The sequence below is a fragment of the Microcebus murinus genome, chromosome 2, assembly GCF_040939455.1.
Source record: "Microcebus murinus isolate Inina chromosome 2, M.murinus_Inina_mat1.0, whole genome shotgun sequence".
NCBI classification, from domain to species: domain Eukaryota; kingdom Metazoa; phylum Chordata; class Mammalia; order Primates; family Cheirogaleidae; genus Microcebus; species Microcebus murinus.
Window position 1 is genome coordinate 81,587,200 of NC_134105.1, and position 25,795 is coordinate 81,612,994.

The 25,795-nt window shown below is 34.5% G+C and overlaps 1 protein-coding gene across 1 annotated transcript in view; it reads right to left on the minus strand.

Annotated features, from left to right (window-relative positions):
* Window positions 1-645: 645 nt before the first annotated feature.
* The window catches only part of DPH5 (diphthamide biosynthesis 5), a 39,340-nt gene continuing 14,190 nt past the window's right edge, over window positions 646-25,795 (minus strand). The window contains exons 4-8 of the mRNA XM_012748418.3: window positions 21,510-21,618; window positions 10,355-10,475; window positions 5,016-5,055; window positions 2,831-2,934; window positions 646-955 (exon numbers count right to left, since the gene is read on the minus strand). Of these exons, the coding sequence (XP_012603872.2) occupies window positions 759-955; window positions 2,831-2,934; window positions 5,016-5,055; window positions 10,355-10,475; window positions 21,510-21,618 (571 nt within the window). The 3' untranslated portion in view covers window positions 646-758. The remainder of the gene's footprint in view (window positions 956-2,830; window positions 2,935-5,015; window positions 5,056-10,354; window positions 10,476-21,509; window positions 21,619-25,795) is intronic.

The following is a 25,795-nucleotide window of genomic DNA, read 5'->3' on the forward strand; positions in this document are numbered from 1 at the left end:
CAAGTCAATCTGTTTCCCCAGCCAGTCATCCTCCCTAGCAACCCCTTATCCACCTATACTCCTCATTTCGACCCCCTCTCCTCTAAAAGGCATGTATAAAAAAAACTGAACCTCATTGGGATATTGGGTAATCATTATGTGATTCTCCCCATGTACATGGTAAATAAACCTTTCTCTTCTTTAAAAAACAAAAAACAAACAACAAAAAACACCAGCTGCTATCAGGACAATGTGTCTTGAAGTCAGGACAGCTGACTTTTTAAGAAAGAAGAAAATTATAAAAATATTATGTGGACTGTTACCAATCTTTTATTTGCTTTTCTTGCCACTCTTCATATTTCTTATCCTTTAAAACTGGGATTCAAGTGATTCACATTCCAGTTAACCTCTAAGTTATACTCTGTAACAACCACCTTGTATAAACTGGTTTCATAAGTAAAAACTGCTTTTAAATGATTTTGTTAATGGATGTCTATCCACAAGTTTTCCAGGTTGGTGTGCTCCTTGTGTGTGTATCCTGAAAAACTGACGAAACAGCAACGACAGCTAATCATATCACAGGGAAAAACTCATTGCCACAGCAAACCAAGCACTGTTGAGTCAACTTCTTTCTTTTTTGTCGTTTGTTTTATACTTATTAGATAAACCAAAATACCTGTTTAATTTGTTATACAAATATGTCTACATCCATATAGGGCTGAAATTAACATAAGATTATAAAAAATGTCTATGTTCAGAATCCATCCATGCTTTGGGACTCAGCTATTTTCTGGTATGGAAAACAGACTTAGCATCTCCATCTCCAGTGGATGCAAGCTGCCTCCTGTGATTATCAAGGAATGCAATGGTTCTCCCAAGTCCACGGTACACATTTGCTGTAAAGTGCCGGCTGCAATTTTCTGGTCCTCGGCTCCAACTCTGGCTAAGCCAACACAGAGTGTCTCTTCAGTAATTGCTATTTTAAAAAAACAAAACCAAAAAGATACTGCCATTCAATTCAGCAAATAGATCATCCTGTCAATCTACACTCAGACTTACATTAGTACCACAAGTACATTTAAAGAAGCCCCAAATATCTTAAATATCCTTAGCTACTGATGAACCAATTATCCACTGATTCATCTAAGGCTTTTTATAATCATTTGTACTACTTGACATATAAAAAAGTACTTCCTAATCTTACCCTTTCAGAATTCCAAGGGCTTATATGCGTGTAAGTTTTTAGGACTTGATAAGCTATATCCATACTCATTACAACTGCATGGCATTTATCTTTAGATTCTGAGTAAACAATGTTTATTACATACTTATATTTTTAATAACTTGAGATATATTCATATCGTAAACACACAGATTTGAGTTTCTACTTGGCCACATTAGACAAACTTAAGTCTTCTCATTTTTTAAAATGTATACTACCTTAGATGGTGGCTGTGTGAGCTAAGATGATGGATATGAGAGTATTTAGTAAACTATAGAGCCCTTAACAAATAATGAGCATTTGGCATTACTTATATTTTTAAGTTCAAAATAGCCAACCTTAGTGAACTTTAGTATTTAGTCTGGTACTACAGCTAAAGGACACACTCTTTTAATGATTTTATTGTTTAGTGGGAAAAGTCCTGATTAAATAATGATCAAAGGGGGCAAATGATTCAGTCAAGAACAAGCAGGAATGCAAGGAACTCTATACAAAGTTATGGATACAGAACACCCTTGCAGACTACTTGTTCCCAACTATAACAGGGCCTACTAATGAGAATAAAATAAGCAATGGCCACTCAAGAATCTCTTATGTATCTTTTCTATTAAGGTACAGGTGCCCAAAGGCAGTCAGTACCTTATGACAGAATATAATTACAGGTTCATTTAAGAACTTTTCTTTCTGTTTCTCCCCTAGAACGTGACATTTAAGAACTTCTTAATATGGCCGGGCGTGGTGGCTCACGCCTGTAATCCCAGCACTCTGGGAGGCCGAGGTGGGCGGATTGCTCGAGGTCAGGAGTTCAAAACCTGCCTGAGCAAGAGCGAGACCCCATCTCTAATATAAATAGAAAGAAATTAATTGGCCAACTAATATATATAGAAAAAATTAGCCGGGCATGGTGGCACATGCCTATAGTCCCAGCTACTCGGGAAGCTGAGGCAGAAGGATTGCTTGAGCCCAGGAGTTTGAGGTTGCTGTGAGCTAGGCTGATGCCACGGCACTCACTCTAGCTTGGACAACAAAGCGAGACTCTGTCTCAAAAAAATAAATAAATAAAAAAATTAAAAAAAAAAAGAACTTCTTAATAAAGATTTACTAACAATAAACATTTTATTATATTCCACAAAATATGTCTACATATTAAGAATATAAAAATAAATTCTCTTATCTTTAAGCTGAAGAAAACTATTCTTAGTCTCAGTGTTGAGAATGATAAAAATTAGAATAAATATATTTTGCAGGACAGATCTCACCACTGATTAGAGCTAAAAGGAAAGTTCTATATTTTATCAAAATATATATTACCATATTTCAAATTTCATATTACCATATTTCAAATATTCATATTATCATACATCAAATTTGATTTGTATTTAATTTGTGAAAAATCCTCACTTTCTGGAATGGTATTAATTTCATGATAGAGAACTCCATTATTTTTTTTAGTACAACTTGAAGCCTGTGAGATTTAAATTAAAGTTCGAAAAAATGACAGGAAATAGTACAATGCAAAAGCACTTCTTGCTTCAGTGGTGGTGTGTTTATGTCTGTGTCACATGTTAATTCATATACACATCTAAATGAGGCAATAGAGGAATAATGAGAACCCTTATAGGGTTGTACCTGGTTCTTCTCCTCGTTTTCTCTGATTTTGAACAATCTCCAGAAGCTGCTGAGCTGCTTGATTTACATTCATATACCGAGGAGGTTCATAGATCTTCCTTCCTCTGTAAGTATAAAAACTAGATGTCACTGTTCTTACCCATGAAATTACATAACACATTATTAATACATTTACTCCCCCAGATATACTAAAGTACCAGAGCCTACATTCTGCTTGAAGTTTTTACATGACAACCACTTTAAGTATACACTATAAAACATGGACACAATGACTGTTTAAGTTGCATAAGCTTTTTTCATTGTTTTACTCCATCTGTCCTCTGATCTCACTGAAATGATGGCAAGTTTAAAAGTGCAACAATTTAAACACAGATGTCTAAATCAAAGTTATCTTTATTCAAAGTGATGCCTTATGCAAAAATAATTCAAAATAAGTAGCAACTTGGTATATATTCCAACTTAATCAGGTTTTATAATACTCCTTTTATTACCATGTCTAAACCACATATCTACATATTCCTCTTTTTACTTCTTACTCTAAAAAAGAAAAACTAAATCATCCTGGATTCTTTAAAATCTTGGATGGTTACTTCTGTATGCCTCAAAAGCCTACTGGATTTGCCCAATAATCATAATAATAAAAATATAGCTTTTGCAGCTTACAAAACAATTCATATAGGTTATTTTACTGGCTTTCAAAACAACTCTTTAAATCAGGGCTACACAATAGAAATATAATGCAAGCTACAAACATAATCTTAAGTTTTCTAGTAGTCACATTAACAAAAAATTTCAAAAAAGGCAAAAATTTAAATAATATATTTTATTTAATCCAATATATCTAAACTGTTGTAATTTAGCATTTATTCATATAAAAATTATTAAAGAAATTGTTTTATACTAAGTCTTTGAAATCTGGTTTGTACTTACAGCACATCTTAATTTGGATACTAAATTTTCACTGGAAATATTTTTTTTTAATTTCAGGATATTATGAGGGTACAAACATTTTGGTTACATTTTATATCTTTGCCTCACCCTAGCAAGAGTTAGAGGCATGCCCTTCCCCTCCACAATGCTCACTGTTTCCTTTAGTTGTGAGTTTACCACCCCCCAACCCCCTAATCCCTGGATAATATTACTACCATGTGAGCACTGTAGTGTTAGTCAGTACCAATTTGATGGCCAGTACAAGTGGAGCCTATTCTTCCGATCTTGTGATACCTCACTTCGGATAATGGGCTGAAGATCAATCCAGGAAAATATAAGAGGTGCTAGATCACCGTCATTTCTTATAATTGAGTAATATTCCATTGTATACATATACCAAATTTTAATAATCCACTCATGAATTGACGGGCACTTGGGTTGTTTCCACATCCTTGCAATAGTGAATTGTGCTGCCATAAACATTCGGGTGCAGATGTTTTTATTATAGAATATCTTTTGCTCTTTTGGGTAGATGCCTAATAGTGCTACTGCTAGATCAATGGTATTTCTATTTTTAGCTCTTTGAGGTATCGCCAAATTCTCTTCCACAGAGGTTGCACTAATTTGCAGTTCCACCAACAGTGTAAGTTCACTGGAAATATTTGATCTGCATTTAAATTTCATAAAATTTATGGTTGTAAAAGTATATTTATATATTGAGGTTGTTCCAAACAGACTTAAAAGTTTTCCAATAATTGAATATCAGTTTTAAAGTAACTAAAATTAAATGAAAAATTCAGTTCCTCAGTCACATTAGCCATTTTACAAGTGCTCATTGGTCACATGTGGATAGTGGGTACTATACTGGACACTGCCTCTCTCAGCAAAAAACGATTAGTACTACAGTATACATATGAAGAAAATAAGGCTCAGAGATGGAAATGACTTGCCCAAGAGCACACAAGTAGAGGCAGACTTGGGTCTCAAACTCATGACTTCAGAATCCCAATGCATTAATTCATCCCACAAATACTTACTGTCTATTAGATGCTAGCCACTGTTCTCAGTATTGAAATCTATGAAATCTATTGCCACTCTAACATACTGCTTATCATTTCATAAAAATAAAAGTGTTAGAGTTTAAACTATTAACAAAAGCTGATTTTCAACAATCTTTAGAACTCATTTAAGTAGAATTTATTGAATTGTTCAAGGAATTAAAATAGATGTAAACATTCTCAGAATAAGAACTTACTTGATTAGATTTTCCAGAGACTGCTCCTTTACTTTGATGTCTATAGGAAGTAGAAAACAGTTCTTTTGAGTACTTTATCCAAAACCCTATACATAAACATCAGTTAAGAGTTACTTAAATTTGGGGGAAACATTCTTCCCAAGTCTCCAAAATGCTCATCTGATAGTTTATGACAGTCTTTCCTCACACTTGTATCTAGTCACTTTCTTATAGAACTATAGAGAAGAATGGAAGCTTGAGCTTGTGTATAAAGGCCACAAGTTAGAGAATAAACATAAGCTTGGCCCTGAGACCATGCTGCTGGGATCTAATTTCCTGTTGGAAAAGAAGACAAAGGAAAGAATTAGATAAATATTGGCATATACACCACCTAACAGCTAATCAAACTCTCTGTTTTCATTTTCATTAGCTGGTAACTGCCTAGACCTAACTGGAAAACCTTGTTATAATATATTCCTATTACTACTTATTTTTCAGGCACCAGATGTAAGCTTCAGTGGATATAACATAAATAGAAAAAAATCTTCTTATCACATTTTGAAAAGAGATTTTTTTAATCTTATGAATAATAAATACATTAATATCAAGTATTCATACTTTTAACAGGGCTTTAGAGCACTGATTGTGTGTCAGACACTGCATAGGCAATGGGATACCACAGGGACATGACCAGGCATAACATCCGCTCTCATGAAGCTTGATAGTCCAAGCATCACATATATTTGATTCTTGACACTTTTTAATCACTACTGCTCAGCTGAGCTATTTGGTAAAAGGTAAAAAAGCAGAATTACTCTACATCCTCACAGGAACTCAGTACACAACAGCAAGAGCAACAGCTGCTTCCTGTTTTACATGCTGGAAACAAATGGTTCAGCCAAAGTTTGTTTTTGCAAAAATAAATACAGTGTAACTGATAGTCCTTGATAGACTTCTGCAGCTTTCCTAAGTGATTATAAAAGTTTTTCTTATAAAGGATAGTAATTACTTGGAAATTATACCAGAGATTAATCTTATATGTGTATCTTTAAATGTTCTTGGAACCAGCATTGACAGTATTTTTCAGGTTAGAAATATCATTACCTATTTAATATTTCTATTTGGCACACAAGGGGAAAAAAATGAATGTATGTTATTGAAAATGTGGCCTCCAATACAATTGTTGGTGTAAGTCAACTTTTAGATTTCCTTTAAATTATGTAAGATTTTTTAAAATTTAACACATTTACTAATTCATTTACCTTGAGTTTCTGAAATGTTGTGATAGTAAGATTTTTTCATACTTTCCATTTTTTTTTTTTTTGCTTTTTTAATGACATGCTCTAAAGAATCTGATTTTAAAAGTGAAGAAGGTTGAGGAGAATTTTTTACAAGTTTTAAATCAAGCATAAGACTGCATTAGTGAATTAGTCTCAAGCCAGACCAGTCTTACCACTTTTCCCTTGTCTTCACACGGCCCATAATTTTTTCTATTTCTACTTGCTAGAAGGTTAACTACACCTATTCATCTTAGTACCAGGACCTAGCATAATGTGAAGTATCCAGAGGATACTTCAGAAATGTCTACTGAATAAATTTACTCACATGACTCTCCTACCACCCATCTACAAGCACATCTTAAACTATCCACCCTTTAGGCAACGTAAGTCCCATTTCCTTCAGAAAGTTGTTGTTGACTTCCCCTCAAATAAATGCTTTTTGTTCCTAGAACAATCTATACAATTAATTTTATTAATCTCTCATTACATCATATATATTGGTCTTGCCTCTCTAGGTAAATTTTAAATTCTCTGTAGTTTCCTACCCTGATTTATTCTCATTAATCCCTACAGGACTTGGCCCATAACAGGCATTCAGTAAATACCTACTAACTTAAAAAATGAGAATGCCAGATGATTAAATGATGAGAACTATGGTTTGAGGATTTGGAATCATGACATCCCATACTTCATACTCTGTTCCTGCTTTTGTTAATAGAACAAGGAAGATATATTGTTTAACCTTGTTTGTCTTTTCCCAGGAAAGCCAAGAAAAGAGGCAGCTCTTAGAGAACTCCATAGCCAAAGTTCTGGTTTGTCCTTCCTGCCTCTCCATACAATAGAACTTAATTGTTCTTTAAACTTTCATGTGCATAACAAATTAGTTCCAAACTAGATTTCGAAACTCTGAGGGCAGGACCTGAATCTAATACTTTCATAGTATTCCAAAAGAGCTACACTGGGCATAGACTAATTCCTCAATAAATACCTGTAAACTGATTTTCAACCTGCTTTTCCAAAGCTTTCCTAAAGATAAATGCTGCTTGCTCTCCTTCCTCCCATTTTTAACAGATATATGGGGAGGTTTTCAGGTAGCTTGCCTCTCAGACTTTTCACTCCCTGTTATGTTTTTAAAAACTCTTAGTCCAGTTGTAAAACAGACATGCACTTCTTTTTGGTGAGGGGAATAGAGTCTCACTCTGTCACCTTGGCTAGAGTACAGTGGCATTTTCATAGCTCACTGCAACCTCAAACTACTGGGTTCAAGCAATCCTCCTGCCTCAGCTTCCCCAGTAGCTGGGACTACAGGCACAGGCTACCATGCCCTGCTAATTTTTTCTATTTTTAGTAGAGACAGGATCTTGCTTTTGCTCAGGCTGGTCTCAAACAGCTGACCTCAAGTGATCCTCCTGCCTCAGTCTCCCAGAGTGCTAGGATTATAGGCATGAGCCACCATGTCCAGCCTGCACAGACATTTTTATATCCAAACAACAGTCCTTTTAACAGCTGTCTTTCCCTCATCATTCTACTTTGACCTTCTACCAACTGCTGGCTTTAATTGGATCCAAGTTTGGGATAACAAGATGGATATATCTGAAGGCATAGTCCATACAGATTCACAAGTGTCTTATAGTGACGTTCTTGTTAGGAAGGACTACAAAAAAGCAAGATCAGCCTCTTTTCACATAAAAAAATCCAAGGGCAAAATCATGAAGCTGATTAATTATTAATGAAGCACTAAATCATACTGGCAATATACTAAAATAAGAAAACCCATTATATCAGCTAATTGTGAAATATAGGCATAAGCCAAAAGTAAATGTATTTGAAAAGCATTTATGGCCTGATCTAGATGTAGAATTAATTAGATGTCAATGTGAACAGAATAAAAAAAAATTGCATTCTAGCTGAAATTGAATGAACTAGCAAGAGTTAAAAGTTTTCTGTGCCAATGGGTAATATAACCAAGTCTGAGAAAATAAACTAAGCAAAATTTCAACCAACTGACTTCCATAAATATTTATTGAACAGCTACAGTGTGCCAGACTTCTGGACATTACAAAAAGAGCAATGAGCAAGATAAAGGCCTTGCTCTTATGAAGCAAGGATGAAGTCTACCAAGTTAGTAAGATAATTCAGATGGGTGGTAAGTCTAAGCCAAAAATAATGTATGGTAATGGAAAAGAGTCACTGAGGGGATTCAAGATGTAACACATGGCATTAGATAAAATTTGACTCTATGCCAGAAGTCAGCAAACTTCTGTTAAAGGCCAAATAGTAAATATTTTAGGTTCTGAGGGCCATAAGGTCTCTGTCACAACTACTCATCTCTGCCACTATAGCACAAAAGTATCCATAAACAATATACATAAGTGAATGTGTGTGTTCATGTTCCAATAAATCTTGTTTACAAAACAAGCAGCAGGCCAGATGTGATCTCTGGGCACTAGCTTGCTCCTACTCTAGATATTAATTTCCAATTTCTACCCCATAAGAAAGCCATCAATAGTAAAACTGAGTTATCTTTTCTATTAAGACATACTGACTGGGTTTCATACTGATTGGGTTGCTTAAAATTATATATTATTAACTAATAATTTGATGGAGAATTGGCTATATTATGCAAATAATGTAAAAGTTTTTTTGGCAAACAGAAATCTTTTCTAATGTTCTGAATATCTGTACTTACTATAAGAGGCCAAAATTGTGGGTTCATTATCTGCCCCTATCTTGTGCTATGTGGTAGACATTTTGCTGGGTGACCTCACACACAGTATCACTGAGACAGTACAATTCTAAGTATGATCCAAGGAACGATGCTAGTATGTGAACTTTTGGTTACCAGTAAATGATGAATTAACTACAGGAATGAGAATAAATACAAACATTTATAGTAACTTGACACTGACACAAAAGATTAAAAATTAAAAAACAAACATATTAAAAATAACACCCAACCCTAGTCCTTAACCATAAACAGATTGAGAAGTACTGCTCTAAACAACTCCATGAGGCAGGAGGGATTATTCCTATTTGAAGAATATGAAGGCAAAAGTTAAGGAATGTTCACAATATTCTCTAGCTAGTAAGTAGTAGCACTGAGATTTTGTCTCCTGACTCCACAAATAAGTATCATTTCAAAGTTATCAAAGATGTCAGCTGTTTTCTGTTCATCTATCACAGATTAAAACTTTGTTACCAGTATTGTTTTCTATAACATATACTATTAGAATAGAGCTGACTAGCAAAAGTGAATCAGTGCAATTTCAATGCATCAGCTGGAGAGCAAACCCCATGCCCTTCTGAAGCTCAGTACCATTATCTTGGTATTAAGACAGTGCTCTCAGCTCTTTCTACATTAAACAGAAAATAGAATTTGGGTGGGATGGTACAGTGAAAAGAGCTATGAACGACAGGCTCTCTGTTTCTACCAGTTCTGCCACCAATTAGCTGGGTGACATTAGGAAAATGATTCAATATGCTGGGCCTCAACTTCACCTGTAAAAAAGACTTCAATAAGATGATCTCCAGAGTCTCTTTCAGGTCTATCATTCCGTGATTCTGATAGCATCAATACTGCAGTATTCAAAGAATACCCCTAGAAAGAAGCAGGATGGTGCTTGATAAGAATAAATATTTAATACAAGTCAGTTGAACTACAGTAAAGTGACAAGAAGAGGGCCTTGATGGACATGGGATATTGAGGAGGATATATTAGGGCTTAAGGAGGAATAACATGAATTATGGCATGTATGCAGGAACAACCAGGTGGTTATTTGAAGCAGAAGATGTATGCCTCCCTGAGAATATGGCAAAGATTGTAGCAAGCACAGAATGGCTAGACATTGTCCCTTCCTACCTCTAGCTAGTTACAATACAACAATTTTCACCTTAACGCAAAATCAAAATGAGAACACTATGATGATTCAACATTATGACTTTAAAGAAACTCTACAATGAAGGGGTCATCTGTGAAAAAAATAAGAAAAAAGAACAATAAATATAAAAAAAATTTAAATAAAAAGAAAAAAGAAAAAAAGAAAATAAATAAATAAAAAATAAAAAACTCCAAAACCTTACCTAGTAAGCATAATGTGTGCATGCCATTTTGTCTGTTTTTCTTCACTTTGTCAAAGAAGCTTTCTGGTCTCCAAGTGTCGGTCCAAAAAACGATAGAAACTGTCTCTCCAAACTTATACAACTAGGAATAAAAAAAAAACAAAAAACATTAATTAATGATGGGACAATTCACTAACTACAATCTCATAGAAAAGAGGAGAATTTAATCCTTTGCAACCAAAACCAAAAAATGAGAACAAGATTTGAGATGAATTGGGGATTGAATCTGATACAAAAAATAGTGACAAAAATTATCTTGAGTTCACAGTAGGTGGTGTCTTTATGATGTCCCTTTCAGTAGTAAGCTTCTAGTATTTCTGTATTCTGTATAGAAACATATGTAACAAATTCATAATTTAGCTATATAGTTGCTAAAGACACCAAAATACAAAGAACCCAAAAGTAAGCAAAAAAGAAAAGAAAAGGGAAAAGAATAAGACTTCTGAGCAGTTAGAGTAGATTTCACAAGGTTAACATTATTCTCATTTTACAGATGAGACCACCAAAGGCTTAGAAAGATCAACTAAAGTTATATTAATACAACTGATTAATAAAAAAGAAATACTGAAACCTAGGTCTGAGAGAATGCTCCTTTCCATCACACCACCTCAATGAAATGCAAGAAATGTATACTTACTCCAGCCATTGCTCCACACACATACTCTCTTAATTTAGCAAGATTCTATTTGCTCCCTCACTAGAGTTCAACGACGAGGGCTTTTTCCCAAACATCCTCCTTTCTCCACTGCCCACTCCACTTCACCATCACTACACCCAAGAAGCATACTTCTCTGATTCAGGCTGGCTGAACCAATTCACTTAAGTAAGTCTCACTCCAAAATCAAACGCTGAGCAAATCTAGTTTTGAATTCTGGCTTTACGACTTGTCAGTTGTGTGACATTCCTCTAAGTCTTTCTCTCTAAAAGAGGAATAGTGATCAAATACTGTCCTTCATACCCCTAGGGTTGTGAGGATCAAATAGCATGTAAAAAATTATTTAAACTGTTAAGTACTATGTTAATATTAGCTCTTTTGTAGGCACTGTGCAAAGGACATTTATTTTCAAAGACATCATAATAAAGTTGTTATGTAAAGACTTAATTTTTCAATTTAAACAGTGCTTGAAAGAATTTATAATAGAGCTGGAAAGCACTAGACTCTGAAAACCCATCTAGTCCTCTGCCACAAATTAACTGTGTGCCTAAAATAGCTGTGTGACTTCAGGAAGTCACCTAACTTTTGTAAACCTTGGGTTCTCCATTTTAAAATGAAGAAACTGTAGCCAGGGTTCGTCATCCTAAGCTTCCAGTAGCCTAAGGCGTCTGAGACCAGTTTCAGAGGCTGCAGCAAGAGATGAGGGGAAGGCAGACAGGAAGGAAACAGAGAAGGTGGGGCACTCAAGGTTCTTCACCTCTACTTCCCTAGAGAAGCTCAACGATTCTTGGTTTGTATACACTGAGGTCCTAAAAACTATAACCAATACTCATAATGGTGACATTGAGTTATAAAGGGAAGGTTCATCATAGGCCACAGCCTCCAACTTACCTACCAATGGGCTTTTTCCCAGAGTCCCTTTGAAAGCTGTCTAAAAATGTATTCTCTCCTAGAAGCATGCCATCCAGTAGCAATCAAATTCACAGGTCAATGTACAAAGACTCATGTAACTCCAAGTATTCAGCATCACATGTAACAAGGTTTCTCTGTGAAAAATGTATTTCAAACTCCAATGTGAGATACCTAGAATATATTCACCCTGTGCCAAGCTAATAGGAATGGCTCTGGCCCTACGGAGGGGTTGTTATTACTATTATTTAATATAATTGTTCTATGAGAAGCAAATTTACCCAATGAATATTTATTATGGATTATTTACTATGTGCCAGGTATTATATGCTAGGCACAGGTTTAAGGTGATAAGCAAAACACAGCTCTGGCCCTCACAGATTTTATAGTCTTACTCATACTTCATAAAGCAGGCAAAGGCTCTGAAGTCATGGCACTGGTTCTTAGTAGTTGGGTGACCATGCACAAGTCAAGTAACCTTCCTAACCTTCAGGAGGAACCCTTCTGCAAAATGTGTATAATAACTATAAACATAAAAATGTGGGTTTTAATAATTAAATGCTACAAAGTATGCAGAATGCCTAATGGTGCCTTACACACAGCAAAGATTCAGTAAATGTTGGAAATTTGATGATGTAATAATGACAATGTATAACAAACGATAGGAAGATGTACTAAAATGCTGTGTCCTGCTATAATCCAACTGCTTTTCTTATGGCAATGAGCTCAAAAATATTACTGAATTTTTGAAACTACACTTATGATTTAATTCTGATAAATTCAACTATTTATATTCTGAAAAGAATTATTCACATCTCTGATCAAATTTTGAAATATTAATATTATTCAATGAAAAAGCTTCAAGGGAAAACAAAGCTAAAAAATTATATATGTAATTATATATAAATACTTTAAATAGGTCTTAACTATTTTAAGAGTCACAGAAATAGTCATGGAAATAATAACTAAGCTCTTCATTCAAAAAGAAAGTGATAGACCATTTAAAAGAGAATTGAGATGCTCATCACATGTAAACACTAACTGCAGAATTCTGTGTAAAAAGTATCTTTGAATTGTCTAATTTGGGTAGTTATGGAAATCCTTATGCAAGTGCTACTTTCGAGGACCTTGATTTATAAACTGTAACCACTCCTGTGGCTGTGGTACAAACTTCTTCAATGAATCCCGGAACATTATGCAAACAGTTTCACCATTTAGTTGTTAGTACTTCAAAGAATAGAAGAATCAGTTCTTTGTGTTTCACAATCCAAGGACTTACCAGTAAACTATAAAAAGAAACTGGAACAGAATCATACAATGATGAGAACTGAAGTTGCAGAAGCCTATGTTGAGCCGTCTTATAATGTAATAAGCCTTTTGTGCTGGGATCGTTTTTCCCCTAAAACATGACTGCTGCAAATCTAAATTTAAAGACTACAAAAACAGCAGTTTTCTAAGAAACAGTAGGTAAATACATGCCTTTTTAATTTTAACCTGGAATAACACATACAGAAAGCAATTTACTAAACTTGATACTGGATTACATTTAATCTATTGAAGACAAATTAAAAAAAAAAACGCAAGTGAAAACCATCCATTCATTATGTATAAGGCACTATCTAGTTAGAGTGAAAGATGCACAAGAAAATGAAAGATGCACAAGAAAGACAAATAGTGTTAGGTAGTAATAATCTCATATCAAATATGAGATATAGACTCTAGTATTTTAAGAGCTCAACACTTCTCCCACTTAGCAAGCACCTGACATGGCAACTTCTGAAGAGATAAGATATAGATTAGACCTTAAAGGATAGATAAGATTGAGACCAGGAAGTTGAGCATAGTGGAAAAATGAGATAGTATGAACAAAGTAACAGAGATGGGAAGTCTTGGGCAATGTTTAAAATGGCATTAAACAATTATCTAGCAATAGCCAACTATACCTGATTTGCCCCTAATATGTGTCTCTAATTCCTGGCATCATGCCAAGTACCAACTCCTGTCAATTCTAGCTGTATAATGTATATAGAAGTTGACTATTCATTTCTTTCCCTACCACCTTAGCTTGAGCTCTCAATACCACTTGCCTGAATGACCTTAACAATCTCCTAACTCATCTTAACACCACCATTATTTCCTTCCTTTTGGAAGCATATATGCTTTATAAAAATTCACTTTATGTTTTAATGTCTTTGTTATTTTATACTACAAATAAAAATATTTGTTTAAAAATCTGTTAAGAAATGTTACATATATAGAAAAATTGGAAAATTAAACTTAAAAACTCTATTAAGCCCCACAAATATCATATATACCTATATTCTAAATCAAATCAGTTAAATCTGTGAGGTGAAAAAAAGCTGAGCCAGCAGAATTGTCAAAAAATGTACCACAAAACCACATAATCAAGAGTGACTAATTCTCTCTCCTATACAAAACACTGGTATTGAGGTTGGGGTTTTTTGTTGTCGTTTTTATTCCCACATGCATTTTGCTTAACATTAACGTAGCACTGATTTTTGCTGACACTAAGAAAGATTATGCACATGGCCATACCCTAGGTAAACAGATAAAGCTGAATGGCTACGTAGACAGAAGAGCTATAAGATTTATATTCTTACAGATATATGACAGAATCCATTTGTGAATTAAATTAAAAAATTACAATTTAAAGCATATAACTCCAAAGATAAGGTCCAACTCTGGGGTGGGGGTTGGGGGAGAAAATAAACAAATAAGAAATCCAACTCAGCAAATATTTGCTATATATTGATTATGTGCACAACACTGTAATACAGTGAATGGAAAAGGTGAAGCTGAGTAAATCAAAGAGCTCATATGGGAAAAACAAACATATACATATAACTGAACATTCTGGATAGGATGGGGACTTATCAGAGTTGTATGTTTAGAGGAATGGCACAATCAGATCTAAATTTTATAAAGAAAACTATGAAGTGGGCCAGGGGCGGTAGCTCACACCTGTAATCTTAGCATTCTGGGAGGCCAAGGTGGGAGGATTACTTGAGGCCAGGAGTTCAAGACAAGCCTAAGCAAGAGCAAGACCCCATCTTTAGTAATAACTGAAAAAATTAGCCCAATTTAGTGGCTCAGGACTGTAGTTCCAGCTACTCGGGAGGCTGAAGCAGGAAGATCGCTTGAGGGTACAGTTAGCTGTGATGATGCCACTACATTCTAACTGGGGCAACAGAGCAAGACTGTCTCAAAAAAAAAAAAAAAGAAAAGAAAAGAAAAAGAAAACTATTGTAAGATACTAGGCTATAAGGACAATGGACACCTTCCAGCTTCTGTTTACTGCTTGTCTGCTAACCGCAAGGCATTATGAGTACATTATGGGATGCAGAGGAAAAAGACAAAGAATGCGGAAACCGGAGTCTCTCAGCTAGGACACGGAACAGGTTAGAGCCTATCAGGGGCAGGATGAAGTAAGAATCACTGTGGGGGCGGATGCATGACCAGTGTGTAAACAACTGAGTTATAAAAAGGGGACTAACACACAAAGGAGGGTCCCTGCCCAGAGAAGAGGCCACTGCACTGGCATTCTGGGGGCTCGGACCCTAGCTCGAGCTAGACAATAAAACTCCTTTTGATAATTACAGCCTCGGTGACTCTGTCTCTCTGTCTTGCGGCCTTGTGAATCTCGAATATAACACTATGAAGTGGAAAAAAATGATGATAAAGTGGATATTAAAACAGTGATTATAAACAGTAATAAGTGGAAATGGAAAGCAAGGGAAAAATTTTTTTAGTATGTCCATGATTTAGCAGGTGGTCCAAAATAGTTCCTAAGTGACTAAAAGAACAGAAAGAGCTGAGATGAGTTCTTCTAAGGTTACTGAACATCTTAGAGCTCTGATGTCCTTATTACCTAGTTTAGTGGTCTTTGTACTAAGCTAGGTTTTATCATTTCTACATTAGTCTCTGGACAACAGTGAAACCAATGCTTCTGAAAACTAACAATAAGAACTACTACAAGGTCAACAATGTTGATTATCATGATGAGTGTTGTGGTATGAAAAATAGGAAGGAAATGAGTTGTTACTTTTTGAAAGTAATATTTTTCCAAAGTAGAAATGTATTATATAAACAAAGGAACATATGGCAATACTCAAGGTCACTCATGCAATAGCCAGAGAAAGTGGAAGCATTTCGCAACGATGAGAAAATTATACAACCTTTTCCCTGAAGTCAACCACAACTGATAACACAGCTTTTATCCAGAAATCATTGCTACCTGGTTTCAGAACTGTCTCATTTATCTGTCCTTTAAAATATCTCAGAACCATTTCAGTCACCAAATTTTTATAAAGGAATTAAGATATGATATCATATAAATGACTAATAAAAATGATAAATACCACACAAAGTATTTCAGAATTTTGTAATTTCTTCTAAAATTTGGCCTATAGAGTCAAGTAAATGTACACATAACTAAATATTGAATAAGAAGACTGAAAGAAAATATACCAAAATTGTAACTGTGGATACCATTAGGAAATAGGACTATAAATGCTTTTTAGTTTCTTCTTTATACTGATTGCATTTTCCTAATTTTCTAAGAATATAAGTCATTTATTACCAAGGAAAACTGTTATTTTTTAAACAGTTCTTCTAAACCAGGGATGATGCAAAATGGATGTAATTCTAATCCTATATGACTAAGCTCCTAGTGCTTCTGCAGAAATGTTAAACTCAAAGAATTCAAGAAAAGAAAGACTTTATTCTTCCTGTCTTTTGTGTATTGAGAAAAGTCCCTGATATGTTAAGACTTATCAGCAATTTATTCAGCAAATTTTCATTATCAGGGAGTCTAAACACAACCAACTTGCGTGGTTCTAGATAAATGAATACCTCTCCATTAAAAACATCTGTAAAATACTGAATAATACAAGTACTAACAATATCTGCCACTTAGGAATTTAAAATAACATGATTCTGAAGTCTACATGTTTGTAACAAATATTTTAATTGTGAAAAATCCTAAAATTTACTCAATAAGAATTTGAGTACCTAATGTATCTTGGTCAAGGTAATCTTTACCAAATGTTAGAAAACAGGCCAGCTTTTTAGCTTCCAAATCTACAGGATATTAGAGTTTATCTAGTTTAGTAATTTTCATACATTTTAGTGCCAAATCTTTTTTCCAAATGAACTCTTAAGTAAAACATCAATGGAGTTAAAGATAATGGCTGGGCTCCTACATGATTTACATCTTCATTGTTTGGTGTTGTCATTACTTCATCATCTGCAGAATCCCTAAAGCATCTTCATAAAGCATGGTGAAGTTTGAAAATCAATGATTTTGTTCAACTTTCCTCAACCTTACCACATACACTTATAGTTAAGGACCTTAAGATTCAGGGAAGTTAGCTGACTCCTCAGTTGCTGCCTAGGCAAAAAGTAAAACCAAGACCTTTTCATTTAGTTAAATTGTAAATCTTTTCCATTATATTTTTCCTCTACCAATTCTACCCAATAGTCAGTCAATTTTTATCCAACATATAAAAGTCTTTCATTAACTAACAATAGACAGCCATGGTTTCTGTGGTTTGTATGCATGCATTTGTGCAAGTGTATATATGTTTCTATAATATCATACAGATCCCCCAAAGTGATTCCGTGACTCTCTCCTTTAACTGTACTTTTCTCTCTGTTGGGAACATCTTCAGTCCTTTTGCTCATCTAGAAAACTTCTTGTAATTCGTTTTTTTTAACCAATTGATTAGAATTAGTTATAATGTACATATCTAACATTCACCCAATTTAAGTGTACAATTCAATGATTTTTAGTAAATTTACCAAACTGTGCAACCATCATTATACCCAGTTTTAGAACATTTTCATCACCCCAATAAGACCCCTTATGTCCATTTACAGTTAATTCCTTTAATGTCCAGTCCTAGGCAACTACTAATTACTTCCTGTCTCTATAAATCTGCCTTTTGGGGTCATTTCATATAAATGGAATCATATAATATATAGTCTTCTGTGTCTGGCTTCTTTCACATAACATACATGTATTTAACATCTATGTCATAACTACTGACTCTTCACAAGACAATAGTAGAGACCTGGCCGGGCGCGGTGGCTCACGCCTGTAATCCTAGCTCTCTGGGAGGCCGAGGCGGGCGGATTGCTCGAGGTCAGGAGTTCGAAACCAGCCTGAGCAAGAGCGAGACCCCGTCTCTACTATAAATAGAAAGAAACTAATTGGCCAACTAATATATATAGAAAAAAATTAGCCGGGCATGGTGGCTCATGCCTGTAGTCCCAGCTACTTGGGAAGCTGAGACAGAAGGATCGCTTGAGCCCAGGAGTTTGAGGTTGCTGTGAGCTAGGCTGACGCCACGGCACTCACTCTAGCCTAGGCAACAAAGTGAGACTCTGTCTCAAAAAAAAAAAAAAAAAAAAAAAAAAATAGTAGAGACCTCAGGGCAACATCCATAGCCTCAAGGGTCTAGGAGTCAGATAAACCTAATCACATGCTTCTACATAATCAATTCTATGATTAATCATGGTCCTTAAAGCACAGAAAGACTGGCACAGGGTTCTTAATGACAGTAGGTAACTCCTCTGGCAATGGTAAGTTAATAGAACCAACCAAAATAGGAATCCAATCAAGCAATGGTAATAGAACAGTTTAGCCCCATAGACAAGTCTTTGAGGGTAAGGATTATAATAAGTGGTGGTGTAGATGGTGGGAGAGGACCCATTAGCATATAGAGCCCATTTCCTTTCCTAGGATTATCAGTAAGGGAGAAATGGCTCTCTACAACAAAAACACCACCATAGTCCAAAAGGGTTGATAAGTTGATGGTTTAAAAGTTTGTGACCATTTCTAGGTTAGGAATTTCATACTGCTAAGGCAAAAAGGTTAGAAAGCGTATACTACTCCTGTCTGTCACAGCATCTAAAGTAGTACTTCTGTTCAGTGATTCGATGGGTGCTTTTGAACTCAGAAGAAAGCTCTTTCACAAAGATGACAGGATGCTTTTCAAAAGTAGTGCCCACTTCCCTTTTTAAAAATTGTGCAAGAGAGCATGGCAAGATAACCTGCTAACATTCTACATTTACCAAGTGTGTTCTGAAAATTAAAATCTAGTCTTCCAATCCTGCCATGCTAAAAGAACGATACTACAGTTCTTTCACTTTCTAAGATTTTTATGTGTCTAATTTTGTGCTTCTCAAAGTGTGGTACCTGTATCAGCAGCTTCAGCATCACCTGAAAATTTGTTAGAAATGTAAATTCTCAGACCCATCCTAGATCTACTATCTCAGAAACTCTAAGGGTAAGCCCCAGCAATCTGTCTTCCAAGCCCTCCAGGTGATTTTGATGGATGCTATAGTCTGAGAACCAGTAATATAGATTTTTTTTCTTCCAGAAATACTAGATCAAATCGTAAAGATAAAAAGGTCAGCTATTATAAGGAAGGGGACTTTGCAAAAGTGTTTACCTCATACAGGATATCTATACACTTATTTTACAATTTAAGTGTGCTATGCATATAACTATTTTTAAATGCCTTTTACATTAGAAAACTATACAAAATGAATTAATAATTATTTCTTTCTCTTGGGATATGATGAATTTGAGTGGTATAGAAATATACTTTCACAGAAATTTCATCAAGACATAAGACTAAACCTAGAAAGGTATTTCCTGTTTTTCACACTAGTAAGTCATTTCATATCTAGATTAGATAATAAAACTAAGATAGTAGAAAAATGATTTGTGACTGCTTAGAGAAATCCCATATACACTGGTGAGAAAGTTAAATCTTTTGAAAAATATGTTAAATGTGCATGTAACCTTAGGGGCTTATATGGAGACACTGCCAATTCTCACAGTAGATTCCCCCTCAAATACCTTCATCCATTTTAGATACAAGAAAAATTACACTTTATCTATCAGGGTGGAGGATCAGAAGGATAGGGTCACCCAGGTTTAGTTCTAGCCAGTCTATATAACATATTTACAAGGGATGTGTTTTACTTTTATGCTTTAAAAAAAGGCAAAACAATTTTAAATAAAAATAGTTACAATTAAGAGCAAAATAGGATGAAGAAAGGGCTAGTTAATTTTCCTCACAAGACATAAAACTATGTGAAATATGAAAAGGATATATGTTCCATTACCTTAAGGTTTATACATCTTTATCTATCACATGATAATTTATTCCCCTCTTTTTTCCTTCCTTCCAGCAATAATTAATTCTTAAAAGGTAGCATTGTCTAAAGCGAAGATTACTAGACTAAGGAATCAAGAGTTTTAACTCCATTTTTGCTACTACCTATCCAAATGACCTTGGGAACATTTTTTTAGAATCACTTTCTCCATCCTTAGCGTTCCTTGTAGCACTAACATTTTATTGTGCTATGAATAGCATTCAACTTACTCCATCACAGAAATGTTCAGAAGGGTTTTAAATTGTAAAAAAAGACTTGAACTAGCAAATTTTAAGTATGCATATTAGACAAAAAAATTACAAAATTCTATGCCAATTTAAACATAACAACCAAGAGTGAGTGGTGAATGCTGAAAGATGAATCATTTATACATTTTCTCTGGTCTTTACAATCACAGGCAATATTGTGAGATGGCCAGTATTAGTCAATTAAATTGAGCTATTCTTCCCAAGTCAAGGAGAAAATACAGACTCCTCTAAAGCTATACACATAGCAATGATGCCTGATGCTCATGTTTCTTCTTGTAAGTATCTATTTTTAAATTATGCATTGTGTGTCAGAAAGACACACATATTTTATTTCATAGATTCTAAGATGCACATTTTATTCCAATTTAAATAGATCTGAAATAGGAATGTGTCTTAACAACCACTGAAATCTTAAAACCATGTTTTAAGATGTTGGCCATGCAGCAGTCATAGTTGTCATGGATTATGCATGTGTGAACATCAGAACACAAACATCAAACTTGGAAAATGAACATCGGCAGCTTGGAAGAAAATCTTGGAAACAAGTATGGAACACTCTTTTAACTCCTGAGAACAAAGATCGTTGTAGATAAAAATAACTAAATTAATACATCAATAATTGCAAAGCTGGCTTAAAAGTCTAATATCACTTTACTGATTTTTTTAAGAAATACAGAAATCACAATGCTTTTTATGGCACAGAAAACAATACTGTGTGGAAAAACATGACCTCAACAGTGCTAAGTAAATCATTTGGAATAATGTAAAAAGGTTTGGGGAATATTTAGCCAATTTAATTAGCTTATATTTTTCCTTTTATGTATGTAAAAGTTGGATATAAGATTAAAATCATTCTCTAGCTAAATCTAAATAGCCTATTCCACTGAGGGGGAAAAACCCCTAAGTTACAGGAAAATCTAGTATGAAAAAATTAGTATATACTAAGTAGTCTAGTATCAAATAATAGTATGTTTTCTAATTCATGAAATACAATATTCTCTTCAAGTAGAAGTTAAAAAAAAAAGAAATACAATAAAATCTACTTGCATTTGTAGAAAAACAAAATATTTTTGCTTAATTCCATTAAAAAATTTACCTGTAAACCACAGCAGCCGACAGCATTCATTATGGAAGCATTATGAATAACACGATAAGGGATTCCCAGCTTTGTTGCTCTCAAAACAAGATCACTGTGTGTTGTAGCCCTGCAGGGAGAAAAGAACAGGTTGGATTAAAGGAAACAACACTGACTTTTTAATACAGTAAAGCCATCCAGTTCTAGATCACCCAAAAATTAGAAAAAAGAAAAAAAATGAAAAAAAATAATACAGTAAAGCCATAATATTCCATGAGTTCAAGTTAATCAAAGAATCAAGAGTACTGTATTTTTTCAAATTCTTCTAGATGCCTGCAGAAGGCTTTCTGCCTGAGCTTTTTAGCAAGAAAGTGTCAACACTACACATGCCCTTAACAATGTTGAACTCCAATTATAACACTCTTAAGCAGCCTTGGCAGCTACTGGAAAAGGGTGACATTGACTTGCTCGTTGTCCTATTAATATCCGAAAAAGACATCTGTGGAATATAAGCTCAGCAACTTAACTCAAACAACAATTCTTAAACTCTTCGGTCTGGTCTCACGGCCCTGTTAAATTCTTAAAATTACAGCTCTAGAGTTTTAAATTATGAAACAGCTAAACCTTACTTCTTTATTTCTGCTATATTCTGAGGACTTTGTTTTTATATTTTGAAATATAAGACAGAATATTCAGACACACCTCAGAGATATTGCAGGTTCAGTTCCAAACCACCACAATAAAGCCAATATCAAAATAAAACAAGCCACACTAAATTTTTGGTTTTCCAGTGCATTTAAAGTTATATTTACACCATACTGTAGCCTATTGAAAGTGTAACAGTATCAAGTCTAAAAAGACAACATGTACTCCTTAATTCAAAAATACGTTATTGCTAAAAAATGCTAACAATCATCTGAGCCTTGAATTAGTCATCTGAGGCTTGAGTTAGTCACAGTCCTTTGCTGCTAGGGAGCCTTGCCTCAGTGCTGATGGCTGCTGACTGGTCAGGGTGGTAGTTGCTGAAGGTTTGAGTATTGGAGTAGCAATTTCTTTCTTTCTTTTTTTTTTTTTAGAAGGAGTTTTGGTGTTTCCCAGGCTAGACTCAAGCTTTTGGGCTCAAGCAATCTTCCCACCTAACCCTTTTAAGCATTTTTCTTAAACTAAAATAATAATGAAGTGTACTGTATCAATTGACTCTTCCTTTCATGAAAGAGTTTTTTGTAGCACTCAATGCTGTAAAATGCATTTTACAGCATTTTACCCATACAACTTCTTTCAAAATTGGAGTTGAGCCTCTTGAACCCTGCCACTGCTTTATCAACTAAGTTTATAGAATATTCAAAATCCTTTGTTGTCATTTCAACAACGTCCACAGTATCTTTACCAGGAGTAGATTCCATCTCAAGAAACAATTTTTTTTGCTCATCCATAAGAAGCAACTAACTCCTTGTCTGTCAAGTTTTATCATGAGATTGCAGCAATTCATCCACATCTTTAGGTTCCATTTCTAATTCTAGTCCTCTTTCTATTTCCACCACATCTGCAGTTACTTCTTCCACTGATGTCTTAAACCCCTCAAAGTCATCCAAAGTTGAGGGTTGGAATCAATGTTTTCCAAACTCTTGTTAATGTTAATATTTTGACCTCCTCCCATGAATCACAAATCTTCTTAATGGTTTCTAGAATGGGGAATCCTTTCCAGAATGTTTTCAATTTATTCTGTACAAATCCATTAGAAGAATCAATATCTATGGCAGCTATACCTTCACAAAATATGTTTCTTAAATAATAAGATTGAAGGTCAAAATTACTCCTTGATCCCTAGGCCACAAAATGGATGTTGTGTTAGCAAGCATAAAAGCAAATAATCTTGCAATCTCCATCAAAGCTCTTGGGTGAATTGTTAATGCACAGTAATATTTTGAAAGGAATCTTTTTTTCCTTAGCAATAGATCTCAACAGTGGGCTTCAAAGATTCAGTAAACCATGCTATAAATAGATATCCTGTTATCTAGGCTTTGTTGTTCCATTCATAGAGCACAGGCAGAGCAGATTTAGCATAATTCTTTAGTGCCCTAGGATTTTTGGAATGGTCAATGAGCACTGGCTTCAACTTAAGTTACCAGCTGCATTAGCCCCTAACAAGAGAGTTAGCCTGTCCTTTGAAGCTTTGAAGCCAGGAATTAACTTCTATCTATGAAATTCCTAGATGACATCTTCTTTCAATGTAAAGTTGTTTCATCTGCATTTAAAATCTGTTGTTATGTAGCCATCTTCATCAGCGATCTTAGCTAGATCTTCTGGATAACTTGCTGCAGCTTCTACATGAGGATTTGCTGCTACAGCTTGCACTTTTCTGTTACGAAGATGTTTTTCCTTAAACCTCACAAAGTAACCTGCTAGCTTCAAACTTTTCTTTGGTAGCTTCCTTATCTCCCTCAGCCTTCATAGAATTAAAGAGAGTTAAGGCCTTACTCTGAATTGGGCTTTGGCTTAAGGAATGCTATGGCTGGTTTTATCTTCTATCCAAATCACTAAAACTTTCTCCCTATCAGCAAAAGGTTGTTATGTTTTCCTATTTATGTGTTCAGTGGCATAGCACTTTTAATTTTCTTTAAGAACTTTTCCTTTACATTTGCAACTTGGCTCATCGTTTGGCACGAGAGGCCCAGCTTTTAGCCTGTTTGGGCTTTCAGCATGCCTTTCTCATTATGCTTAATCATTTTTAGATTTTGATGTAAAATGAGATATGTGTGATTCTTCCTTTTACTGGAACACTTCAAGGCCATTGTAGGGTTACTAATTGGCCTAATTTCAATATTGCTGTGTCTCAGGGAATATGGAGGCCTAAGAAAAGGAAGCAAGATGGGGAATGGCCAGTTGGAACAGTCAGAACACAAACATTTGTCAATTAAGTTTACCATCTTATATGCATTCAGTTCTTAGTAACCCAAAATAATTACAATAGTAACACCAAAGATCACTTATCACAGATCATCATAACAGATGTAATAATAATGAAAAATTTTGAAATACTAAAAGAATTACCAAAACACAAAGACACAAAGTGAGAACATGCTGTTGGAAAAATGACACAGATGGGCTTGCTTAACACAAGGTTGTCACAAACCTATGATTTATAAAAAATTTAGTACCTGTGAGGCATAAAAGAGTATAATAAAACAAGGTATGACTGTACAGAAATTTTCATAGCCTGTTACTCTTTTAGTCTTTATATGAGAGTTCTACCTGATATAATCCTAATTGGATTTTACATCTAACAGTCATTTTATTTATAACTGTTTCAGTTGGTTACTGTGCATGATTAATTAGAGTGTGTGTGTGTGTGTGTGTGTGTGTGCATGTGCATATTCTGCCTGGTGCCTTTCCCTTTTTGAGATAAATCTCATGACTATAATTAAGTAGACTGGGATAGAAAGAAAATGTATATAAATATGGATACTGTGAAATGTATCCCCACATCAATTTACAACCGCATTTTAAAGGCCTTTTTCCCTCTTGGTAAAAATTTCAGGCCCTACTGGGTAAAGCAACATTTGCATGTTTGAGAAATTACATATAAACAAGCAGAACTTGTCAACGATCAATGCATACCAAGTAGGAAGATCAAGGGCTCTCACCCCATGAGGCAGTCAGACTCAGATTAGCAAATATACACCAGGGAAGTCTGTTTTTAATCATATACATAAAATAAAAACTAGTATGAAAAATAATCATTAAATTGATTTAGAGCAAGCTTTTAAAAAATAACATGAATGCCAATTATAAAGAATGTTTTTTGTATTACTTTCAACAGAATCTTGCTATTTAACATTAAGAATAATCAAAACTGAATTAGTTATTTGGCAAGTTATTTAAATAGATGAGGAAAAAGAAAAACTGGTTTAAAATTATATCTCTGTCAACAAATTCATTTAAATTGATTACATACATATACAAATTTACTATTTCTAAGCATGTAGTTCAAACCAAAATCATATGTGTGTGTGTGTATATATATATATATATATATATGTACATATGCCCAGAAATAGTAACAAATTTGTCTTAATTAATAATGTGTTTGTTACTTGGAATTATTCTAAAGGCAATTTCAAAAAAGGAGATCCAAAAATGTTTTGATTAATGGAATCATTAAATCAAATATATAAAGGTGACCAATTTAAATATATATGACTAGGTAGGTTTGTTTTAAATTTTATTTTACAATAACATTAGTTTGCAGATATAATACCACCTTATTTGACTTAGATATTAATGGTAGCCCAAAAATTCACTGACAT